This window comes from Typopeltis vanoorti, chromosome 9 (assembly GCF_054136105.1).
Source record: "Typopeltis vanoorti isolate ZY-2024b chromosome 9, IOZ_Tvanoo_1.0, whole genome shotgun sequence".
NCBI lineage: Eukaryota > Metazoa > Arthropoda > Arachnida > Uropygi > Thelyphonidae > Typopeltis > Typopeltis vanoorti.
This window is the reverse complement of record NC_143557.1, coordinates 69,224,939-69,237,561: the sequence shown is the minus strand read 5'-3', so window position 1 is coordinate 69,237,561 and position 12,623 is coordinate 69,224,939. Positions and strand designations below refer to the sequence as shown.

The 12,623-nt window shown below is 36.3% G+C and overlaps 1 protein-coding gene across 1 annotated transcript in view; it reads left to right on the top strand.

Annotated features, from left to right (window-relative positions):
* Nucleotides 1-12,623, top strand: part of LOC150103130 (uncharacterized) — a 607,032-nt gene that overhangs the window by 512,219 nt on the left and 82,190 nt on the right. The window contains exon 28 of the mRNA XM_090397550.1: nt 2,379-2,568. Within this exon, the coding sequence (XP_090253676.1) occupies nt 2,379-2,568 (190 nt within the window). The remainder of the gene's footprint in view (nt 1-2,378; nt 2,569-12,623) is intronic.

Genomic DNA, 12,623 nt, shown 5'->3' with positions numbered 1-12,623 from the left:
ATGAAGGGAAGTGGTAGAAGTGTGTGACAGTGAAAGAGGTGCAGAAATGTGAGATGGGTAATATCTGACATTTCTCACTAGAGAGGGTGGAAGCTCTCTAGTGAGATAACCAATGCTATTTTAAGCTCACTGTTACAAAAATAAGAACAGAAATCTTCACTATCTTGACTTGAATTTCCTAGCACATGATGACAGAATCAGAAAACAAAGGAAATGGAAATATAACCAGTGAAAATAGTAGGAAATATAACAAAAGAAAATCACTGGAAACCAAACAAAGGAACTGGCAGGAAACAGAACAAAGGAAATAGTACATCGAGACACACAACATATAACTTTGTATTATTTTTTTATAAAATGGGAACAAATTGCAAAAAGACTTGCCTTTAACACAACCATGATAACCTTATAGAAGATCGAAGTGCCATTGATCTGTCCCCAAGATTCACATAGGTGCATATTGTAATCATCCTCTTAACACCTTAATTACTACTTTCAACATATATATAGATTGGTTGCTTCTGTCTTTGCTCTGTCCTTGTATAGTAGAATTATCTTGCTCTCCTTCCAAGGGACTGTGCTCATGCTGAGCCTCAAGTTGAATAAACAGGTCAGAGAAATAGCTAATTCCTTTGTCCATTCCTTTAACAAGTACTGCTGATATCCCATTCAATCCCACTGCTGTGGTCAGATAGTTTTTTAGCTTCGGTATCTCTAACTCACTACATTTCATGCACACTTACACATTCCCATCCTGCACCTACCAAATTTTGAAACAATAGCATGCATACATGCCACATGCATAGCATCAACTACAGTATGAATAACAGTTTTTAAATGGTAGTAGACTGGACAATAACATGTTAGAACTGGGCTTCCATGCTGAATATGATTGATACAATACTAAGACAATAAAATCCTGAAAAAAGACCACAATCGTACAAAAAAAAAAAAAATTCATCAAGTTGAATAGTGAAAACTTAAAGATCACTGGCAACAAAATAAACACAATAATCCTTTCTTATCCTCTTTTACTACTAATACTTCTCTCCTCTCCTTCCTTACACACTTAAACAACCAATACCCCAGAATCAAGTTCACCCTGAAAAAAGAAGAAAACGATAGCCTCCCTTTCCTAGACACACTAGTCACCCGCCAGCCTGATGGAACCTTGGTTTTCTCAGCTTATAGAAAACCCACCCATACAGGCAGATACATTCACCAACAATCCCACCATCCCCCCCTCACAACAATAAGGAGTTATTAAGACACTATACAACAGCGTTAAACTAATCTGTTCAAATGACAATGCCCTAACCACTGAACTAAATCACGTCCTTAACACTTTCTCAGCCAATGGCTCCCCCCCCCCAGTAAACCACAACCCTTCACAACAAAGATTACTCTAGATCCATCACCATGCCCTACATCCGGGGCACCCCACTAAAGACCAACCACTTCCCCTAGACCTACCTGGTGTATACCAGGTCCCTTGCAGCTGTAAGCTGTCCTACTTTGGCCAAACAGGCAGGACAGCGAATATCAGAATTTCAGAACATAAGGACTACATCTGGTTTCACCAGCACAGCCACTCTGGGCTTGCAAACCATGCTCTGGATACACGACACAGAATACGGTGGAAGAAAGCCACAATAATACACCACAGCAAGTTCAAATTTGAAAGACTATTCATCAGCCTCAGCCCTAAGAAACATGCCAAACCTCAACTAATTTGGATGCGTGAGTCTGCCCCAAATTTGGGAGACATACATCAGAACTTCAACTGAACGGCCAAGAGTACCTAATATAGCCCACTAGGGGGCACCATCAGGACTTTAGGAAAAGTAGTAGCTTCCTCGCTTCGTTCCTCATTTGCTGTTTGTAGTGCCTGCGTGCACGTGTCTTTATGTTACGTTCCCATGAAGATAGCAGTGTGATGTTGTGAAATATTGGAAATATATATTAAAAGTTAATTTATATTCTAGTATACATTGTGAATTCCTTAAGTTATTTAGTAATCATGTATAATCAACTATAAGCCTTTCTACAAGAATTACTACTAATACTTATCTTTTTTAGCAGCTCACGTCAACTGAATACCTAAGTTTTTGCATGCTCATGTAGAAGATATAAGATAATAAAAGTGTCTGCATCATTGAAGCAATGCATAATAAATTGAACACCCTATATTCTCTTTGCATTATGCATATGACATCAGTGTGAAATAAATGGTTAGAATTATTTTCATATACACTCACACTTCTGAATTTTAATGCTAAGGTTTGATGTAATTATTTCTATTGAGATAATTGAAATTATATTATTATGTATTGAATTGATTATTAATATTTGTTTATTATTTTTTTTATTTCCTATAGATGCAGCTTATGTCGCTACATCTAATGATGTTGGACTATTTCGTAATAGTATTTCCCACTTTTTAGTATACTTATACAATTCTCAAGAGGATAATGATGCTAGCAAACTTGAATTCACAGCATTGTCAGCCCAACCAGACAGAACAATTGACAGTATATTTTCTGATATCAGTTCATTTCATATTGGCTCGTATGTATTGTGAAGTGATATTATTCCCATAAATTTAAGTTTTAGTTCAGATTAATGCATCTAAATTATAAGCATTTATGATAAAATCTATCTTAGAAAAACAAGATTTCAGAAATCATGGTTAATAGCAAGTCATAGAGTTGCTGTTTTCAAAAAAAGTTATATAGGTAAAATAATAATGTGTATGATACTGGCAATGAAACTATACTGATGTTTTCTTGAAGTTATTTGCTAGAGATGAAGGTTCATCTCTTGCCCTTCTGGTTTCTAGATACAGTCTTAGAATTTTCATATAGCAATAATCTGAGTAATCCACTGATGTCAACATTTATGCAAAATGTACATCTGTATAAATTTACATTAATAACTGCATTTCTCCTAACTTAAAATTGCAATCAACTCAATGTACCACACTCATTGCTACAGTGAACTCTCACTCATTTTATGAAATTCAGTGTGATATTAGTCTCAGTATAGTAAAGGATATTCACTATAGCAAACTTATTACCATAATACTGTTTTTCTTATCATTACAAGCTTATTATATTGAGAGTTGATAGCATATCAAATGATGTGAGATGATTTTTTCGTAATAGATATTACATTTAGAATATTATAATAGCTGATTACCTTCCTGTCAACAGTTTTCCTTCAAATTGTTAGGAGTCCAGTATTGTCAGATCTTGCATTTCTGCTTTCTATGAAACTACTGATTGCATCAATCTAACTAGATTACAGTGTTCCTTTGTACCTTTGTCTTGCCATCTTGTGATCTGTTTTGCTACCTTTTCATATCGCTTTTCTACACATGATCTTCATTGCTAACAATGTCACGTTCCTTTCTAATGTCTTCATTTTTAAAGCATTCTGCTAACGATGCCCTCAGTTCACTTCTTTAACTTTTCCAAGAATTGTCGTATCTCTGCTCTCTAGTCTTTGATCACCTCTTTTATTTCTAACCTAATTCTCAAACCTGCGAGTTAAAAATGGCTTAAATACTGTTTTATACTGCTAATCTAGTTTGGTTAATTTCTCTATTATTTCATATGAATTCATCTGGCTCCTTACCATACCAGCTTTTGTTATTTTATTATCTATTTCTATACTCACTTTGCCGTCATCTAAAAAAGTGTGCCTAAATAACTGTGGGTATGTTTGAAATGGAAAAAGCCTTGAAAAAATGTTTCAGGGTTAACATAATGCGTTTAATTTTTCAACTCTCATATCTTACCTTCTGTGGATCAAATACTGTAAATTGCTATCATTATACGATATCTCCATGGAGTCCGAAGATCCACACTAATGTTTCTATTCACAAAATCTATCAGACCACTCCTTAAATTCATTCACTGTCAGATCACTTGCAACTAATTCTCGCAATTCATTCCACTCATTTACCACTCTCCATGCAAAAGTTGTAGTCTGCTCACCCTTACTTACCACACTTTTACACAACTTCCACAGATGACCCCTAGTTTTCTGTTATATATTGAAAAATTTCATATTAGAAATTATGAACTTTACAACAGTGTCCATATTAAGATCATCATCTCTAGCATATACAAATATACAGGACAAACTGAGTTACATTACATACAGCAAGCTAGAGAAACAATGATTTGATCATAGTTATTCTACTGCCATGCCCTCTAGTGAAAAAAAAAAAAAAATTTAGAAACTACATCAAGCTAAATTCTATTTATGATAACATGAATAAACATTCTTTCTTATAGATAGTTTTCTTTCAGTAACAATGATGTCCTATTTTTAGTATTACAATTGTTATTTTTGATTTAGGATCCTGGATTAACTGTAGTCCTATTTATAGTTGCTCTTAGAGAGGAAGGTTCCATGGGTCGAATATGTGTCTTCCATATGTTTGGGATTTTTAGACTATCATTATTGTTCAGATTGGGGTGGTTGATAATAATCTCACAGGCTTCCTTAAATTTGCGTTCATACCATGTTCTGGTGTGATGTAGACAACTAGTACTCAATTCTATATAAGGTGTTCAAGGGCATGATGAGAAAGGCCAGCTTCACCATAATTATTATATTTAATGTGTCGTTTATGTTCTTTTTGTCTGATAGGAATTGTGCATCCTGTTTCCCCTATATAAGGTATGTTACAGGTGCAATAAATACGGTTATACTCCAGGGTGGGCCAGCGGAGGGAGTGGGTCTTTGGATAGTTGAGTAAGTTTTTTTAATTTTGCAGGAGGTTTAAAGGTGACTTTGAGGTTGTATTTTGTAATATTCTGTTTATCTGATGTCCCTTTAATGTAAGGAATGGTTATAGTTATATTGTAGTCTGGTTTGTCTTTGTTTTTCATTGAGGTCTTGTAGAGAATTTTGTTAATAGTGTTTTGGCTGTACCCATTTTTTTGAAAAGTATTGCTGATGACTTTAAATTTGTCTTTCAGTGCATGTTCACTGAAGCAAATCTTCAGAGCCCTGTTTTTTAGAGTATTAATGACACCTAGTTTTTGTGTTGGGTGGTGGTAGGAGTTTATGTGTATGTATTGGTTTCCGGTATGCAGTGAAGGAAAGATTGCCAGAAGGAAGACGTGTGACAAGTGTATCTAGAAATGGAAGTGTGTTCTGTTTTTCAATCTCAATTGTGAACTGTATGTATTTGTGTTGTTTGTTTAGGTGGCTAAGGAATGTGTCTGGCGGCCATGGGACCAGATAGCGAAAACATCGACATATCTAAGCCAGACTTTGGGTTTTAAAGGAGAGGAATCTAAAGCATGTTGCTCAAAATGTTCCATATAAAAGTTAGCAATAGGGGGATAATGACGAGCCCATGGCTGTGCCTTCTTTTTGTGAGTAGAAAGCGTTTTGCCATACAAAATAACCAGACATAATACATGCGCAAAAGAGCACCGTGATATCTGGAGGGAATTTGTTCTGTAGAAGAAGGATTGTGTCATTGATTGGGATATTTGTAAAGAGGGCAGAGATGTCAAAACTGATTATTAAATCATCTTTTTGTAATGTAATGTCTTTGATAATGTTTTTAAAGTGTTGTGTGTTTCCGATATAGGAGGGGGAATGACCTACCAACTCCTTGAGTGTTGCCACTAATTTCTTGGCTAAGTGATAATTCGGGCTATCTATTCCTTCGACTATTGGCTGGAATGGTGTGTTTTCTTTGTGTATTTTCGGTAGCCCGTAAATTCTGGGGGAACGAGCGCAATGCGGAAATAGTTTTTTGACCGCATCTTCGGGCCATGTGGTAATTGACTTAAGTAGTTTCTCTATTTTCTTTTTTATTCTATTGGTTGGGTTGTAGTTAACGAGTTGGTATGTATTATTGTCTGAGACTAGCAGATCCATTTTTACATATAGGGGAAACAGGAAGCAAAATTCCTATCAGACAAAAAGAACGTAAACGACACATTAAATATAATAATTATGGTGAAGCTGGCCTTTCTCATCATGCCCTTGAACACCTGACATAGAATTGACTGGAAAAGCACTAGTTGTCTACATCACACCAGAACATGGTATGAATGCAAATTTAAGGAAGCCTGTGAGATTATTATCGACTACCCCAATCTGAACAATAATGATGGTCTAAAAATCCCAAACATATGGAAGACACATATTCGACCCACGGAACCTTCCTCTCTAAGAGTAACTATAAACAGGACTATAGTTAATCCAGGATCCTAAATCAAAAATAACAATTGTAATACTAAAAATAGAACATCACGTTATCATAAATAGAATTTAGCTTGATGTAGTTTCTAAATTTCTTTTTTTTTTCCCACTAGAGGTCATGCCAGTAGAATTACCTATGATCAAATCATTGTTTCTCTAGCTTGCTGTATGTAATGTAACTCAGCTTCTTCTGTATATTTGTATATGCGCCAGATGATGATCTTAATATGAAGATCGAAACGTCGGGAAATTAAAAGAGTTATTTATAACATGGTTGTAAAGTCTATAATTTCTAATATGAATGCTGATCACCGTGCAATGCTAAAAGAAAGGATTGAAAATTTTCCTTTGCATCAGTTTTAGAAGATATTAATATCTTATAAGTTTCTATCATGTCCCCTCTTTTCTGCCTATTGACTAAACTTTGTAACCCACACACCTTCAACCTGTTCTCATAGGGAACATTCTGCAGATCGTAACCAGCTTGGTCACTCATCTCTGAATCCTCTCGACAACCTTCTGATCCCCCCCCCCCCCCCAAGCAACCCAGGTGACTAAATCTGTGCACAGTAATCAAGATGCGGCTGAATCATGGTTCTATTAAAGAGGGATAATAACTTCCTATGTTTATTTGTTGGCATGCTTTTCAACATCCAAGTAATCCATTGAGCTATTTTACCAATTTTTGCCATATTCTCTCTGAACTTCAACTCTCTCTCTTTCTCTCCACCAGTATCCCCAAGTGCTTATCGTCATCAGTTTCCTGCAATCCAGTACCCAACCATGTGATACACAGTATGCAACCTTTTCAACCCAAAGTGCATATCCTTAAATTTTGTGACATTAAATTGACAATCATTATTCTGCAAGATATATACATCACCTTTATCAACTATTGCCCACCCCAGTTTTCCTCATCAGCAAACAACTGAATATCCTCCCCTTAAATCTTTCTCTATATAATTGATATACAAATTAAAGTGTAGTAGCCCTAGTACAGACCCTGAGGTACTCCACTAGTCACCCTTTTTCTCCTAGATTCCACTCCACCATATACAGGGTGGTCATAAAATAAGTTTCCCTCTTTGGAGGCATCTGTAGCTAAAACCAATAAAGGGAATGAGACCAAATTTTATATTGGCACTTTCAAAGGCACGGGGAGATGATTTCCGCGAAAAAAAGATTTAGTACCAAAAATCGCCGACATGGGAAATTTTGACACTGGCAGAGCCGAAAGCAGTCGCATATTTGCAGTAAACACGTGTAAAAAGGATTATGCAAATTTTACTGTGCATACGTGACAGCAGCGCCACCAATTCCACTTAAAAAGGGATTGGAAACATTCAGGCAGTTATTCGAATAACTGATGAATTGTGCTCAATATGCATCCTACCTTGCCTCAGCATGCTTTACTTGTTAAGTTGTTTTACCTTAAATAGTGCAATGCCGTAGCGGCCCTTTGGGAATTTAGAAGGCTTCATAACCTTCTAAATTCCCAAATTTATAAATCTTCTAAATTCTAAAAACCTTCTAACCTTGACGAAACTGGATCACTATGAGTTAGACCTGGCAGAGGACGGAAAGAAGTGCAATAATAGACAGTAACAGACATTGCTGTCGATTCTGATGAATAAAACATTATTTCCTGTGAGTTCAGTCACTATATTAATTTCTGTGTATCTTGCAAGTTGTTGTTTTAGTTTAATTATTCTTATTCTTATTATCATTGTAACGTGCCACATATCTAGTTGGAATGAGTGATATGGCTGTCATTTACACCGTCGAAATGTTATTATTCCATTTTATCTGCCTTTAATGTAATTATCCGCTTGTTTTCGACTCCATCAGCGCCAAAATTTCCCCTAAAGGCGACTTTGTTACTAAATCTTTTTTTTGCAGAAATCATCTCCTCATGCCTTCAGAAGTCTTAATATAAAATTTGGTCTCATTCCGTTTATTGGTTTTAGCTACAGATGCCTCCAAAGAGGGAAAGTTATTTTATGGCCACCCTGTATTACTCTGGTATCTGTCAGCCATCCCATTCATGCTACTAGCTTCATATCCATTCTCATTTGCTTCAACTTTTGTAATAATTTTCCATGTAGCATTCTGTCAAATGCCTTTGCAAAGTCTAGCAATATCATTCTGTAGCCATTTTCTTTATCCAATTCTGCTGTCACTTTACTATAAAATGTAAATAAATTACTAAGACAGAACATACCCTTTATACGAAGCCGTGTTGCCCACTATAGAATATCATATTCCTAACTACCTATTCCTGAATTTTTTTTAACAAACTTTTCCAATACTTCAACAATCTCCTGATATATTTGTTAGTCTGCAGTTTGCTACTTCTGTCTTAGAGACACATTTATGTAATGGAACTGTTTTACCTTCTTTACACTCCCTTGGAACCTTGCCAGAGCTGAGACTAGATTAAACAGTTTCATCAGAGGCAATATCAGTTCGCTTGCGCATTCACACAGTACGTGGACTGACGTGCCATCCGATCACACTTCTGTATTCACATTGATATTTTTCAATATGCTGAACACCTGTACATCTGCCTCAGTTTTGACATGCATCTCTGACATATTGGCAACTCCATACTGTTAAAATGAAACAGACAATGACATCAACACCACGAACATAATTAATCTCCATCAACAACCAGGTTATCCAGACAACTCAAAACAAACACAATATTCCAAATTTACCAGGATCCCTACCAAAAATATTATTTCCACATCTACTTCACAAATAACCATAGCATAAACGACGTTAATCACCACTTACACATGTCCAAAACAGACCATCTTCTCTTAACAGAAACCCAAATTACAACTACATCAACCACAGTTTACCTTCAATTCCCAAATTACACTTTTCATGATTTATTTCATTACATACTGCCTTTATATGTTCTAACGTTGCTTTGCCAGAGAATGCTGAATTTAGAATCCCCTGCTTTTGACGTCATCTGGCTGAAGGTCTCCTTGCCCCCCCACTTAGTAACATTCATCTGCTGCATTTACTGGTCTCCAAACTCTGAAAACTACAACTTTTCCTCTTCACCTCCTTCTCCATGAAACTCGTCTACAATTCAGTTACCTAAACAGTCAGACTATCATCCTAGGATGAATGTCCACAACTCCAACTGGCTCCCTTTCTTCAACAGTACAAATCAAGCCTGACATGATGTGGAAATTTTTGCTATAAGCAATGATCTAATGCAAATCGTGCAACTACCCCTACCTGAATTCCAGTTAATTCCTTCCACACTCCTAATATCCTTGATTTTTTTTTTAATTAGTTCTCTTTCCAAAGGCACTGTAGAAGTTACCTCTCTTCTGGGCAACTCAGACCACAATGTAGTGCAAGTTTCCAGTCTCACAGAACATCCCTCCTCTAACCACACTCAACCTCATGTCCTTTGGCACTACAAAGGTAAAAAGGGATGATCTCTGGAATTACTCTACTTTCTCATAGCATGACTACTGCTTATTCTCTTCTGTTCGTGACACTTGCATTGAGCAAGTCACAGAAATCATCCTCGTTGGCATGAAGGCATTCATCACTCATTCTATCCAAAATTCCCATCCCCATTCCCTGGTTCAACTGAAGATTTATGAAAGCAGTCAAAGAAAAAAAAAAAATTAGTTTACCGCAAGTGGCTTGCATCAAGACGTGTTTGTGCCAAGACGCACAAACACGTCTTGATGCAAGTTACATCAATGATAGCTTCTAAAAAACCTAGGCATTCTTTTCCACTCAAGGAGCTATTTTACATCCATCCAGCTACTAGCCTTATTCCAATCCCAAATCTATCCATCTTTAGAATACTGTTCACACATTTGGGGTGCTGCACCTAAAACCACCTTAAAAATTCTTGATGCTTTCCAGAGGAGAGCAATTCAGCTCATAGATGACCCTTTCCTCACAGACTCACTTCAACCTCTATCTCACAGGTGCAATATTTCAGCTCTGTTCTCTTCTGCAGGTACTTCCATGGTCACTGTTTCAGTAAATTGGCAAACATCATTTCTCCACTTGCTGTTAGGCCTGTTAAAACAAGAGCAGCTGTGCTGTCCCACATCCCTTTACGATACAACTGCGAACTCATAGAACCTGCTTCTTTTCTTCCTCATGATGTGTTTCCCAACAGTTCCAACCTATAGTTCTTGAATGTCAAAAGGTTCCTTCTTCAACCCTCTTCTGCACACCTCGCACACCCCCTGATGTGCTGTAAGTTATTGTACCTCTAGTATGTAGGATAATATATATAAACTGCAATTCTTTTGTCTTTGTCACTTTCCTACCATCGGCATTGATTAAAGTTATCCTACCACAGTCATTTTCCCTCTTACTTGCTATGTATCAAAAAAACTCTTAGATTTATTTATTTTGGCCTGCTTAGCCAATTTTCTCTCATAATCAGATTTGGCCTTTCTTACGATACTGTAGTCACCCTTCTTGCTTGCACTTTGTACCACTCATACATATGCTGATCACCATTTTCTTTATATTCCCTTCACAGTCTTTTTTTTTCCCAGCTTTTGCTTTATATCTCTACTCACCGCTTAAAATCCCTGTTTGGTTTATTCTCTTGATCTTGAGTATGCAGTATTTCACTGACCACTTCCCATGCACTACTTGCATTCTTTCCTTGTAGCTTCTAAAGCCATTGCATTGCTCCAAGATGCCTCTTAAGTCTGTCATAATTACCATCTTTATAGTTCAACATAAACCCTTCCTTGACAGAGAATGCCACATGTTTAGTAACTTCCCAGAACAACACTGCATGGTCATGTTCTTCAATTGGAGGGACAGTGTCTGCCTGGCTTATAGATTATCTTCTGATGCTATTACCAGATCCAGTACTCTCTCGAACTCCTGGTCCTCTCTATAACATGTTGTTTCAAGTAATTATCCCTTAGCAACTGTATAAATTCCACTTCTATCTTGCCATTCCCCCTTTCCTCCCTTCAATCCATTTCCCCATAGTTGAAGTCTCCCATAATAATTGTTTGACCTGCCCTCATTGTGCTAATCTGCTGATATAGGGCACTACATCTTCTTCTTGTGGACTCCCCAAGTGTATAGCAGCAACTAACAATATATTTTCTCCTATTCACATCTATCTTACACCAGACCTATCTGATACCACCTGAGATTATTTCTGCTTACACATTCCTGAATGCTAATGTCAGGTTCCTTCCTAATATCTTCATTTATAATATGATCCTTCCATTGATGCCTGTTCACTTCTATTTTCATCGGAACTTGCATATTTGTGGTCTCCAGTCTTTGTTCAGCTGTTACTTCTAACTCAGCTGAGATCCATATGTTAAAACTGACTTGAATGTTGTGTAGTATACTGCTAGTTTAATGTTCTGATTAATTTATCTCTTATTCCATATAATTTTATTCATTTGATTCTCCCACACATACCTGCTTTGCTAATTCTGTTAATTTCCATATTTGATTTACTCTCTTGACTAATAACTATGCTTAAATAGCATGAAATTTAGCATGTGCCTAAATAGCACTAAGAAATATAGCATGTAAATCGGCAATAAAAACACCAAACTATGAAACAGCTAAGAACATAAACAACTTCAGCTGTATTCTGGATGGAGAACCTACAGAATAAGATGTTCTCCATTCAGAATACAGTTGAAATCGTCTTTGTTCTTTCTCTTTGGTGGTTTGGTGTTTTTATTGCTGATTTTCTTGCTATATTTTGATCAGCTGTTACTTCTAACTCACCTCAGATCAATTTGTTAAAACTAACTTAAACACTGTGTAGTGTACTGCTGATTAAACTTTAAATTTCTCTCTTATTCCATGTAAATTTATTCATTTGATTCCTCCACCCCGTGCTTGCTTGCTTGGCTAATTCTGTTGTCGATTTCCATATTTAATTTACTCTCTTCACGAAAAATTGTGCCTAAATAGCTAAACTGTTTTACTTATTCTTTAGGTTCTCCATTCAGAATACATTTAAAGTTGTCTATATTCCTAACTGTTTTGTAGTTTGGTGTTTTTATTGCCAATTTCCATGCTATATTTTTTATAGCAGTTATTCAGTTTAGTTAAAAATCCTGCAAACCTGTAATGGATTTATTTAGGAGTATAACGTCATCTGTGCTTCTATGCCCCCCCTCCACCCACCCACCTTTCTCCAAAAGAAATGAAAATCTGGAATAATCATCACAGTGCTTGGAAAATGCACTTTTTTATAAATTTGTAGGCAACTACTTATGAAAATAAGTTATTTATGAAAATTACCTTTCAAACAAAATTTAGACTGGAGAAAATGCTATTTCTTCTAGCATATTATGTTTTCTATTCTGCAATAGCTTATTATAGATTGGAAATTATTAACT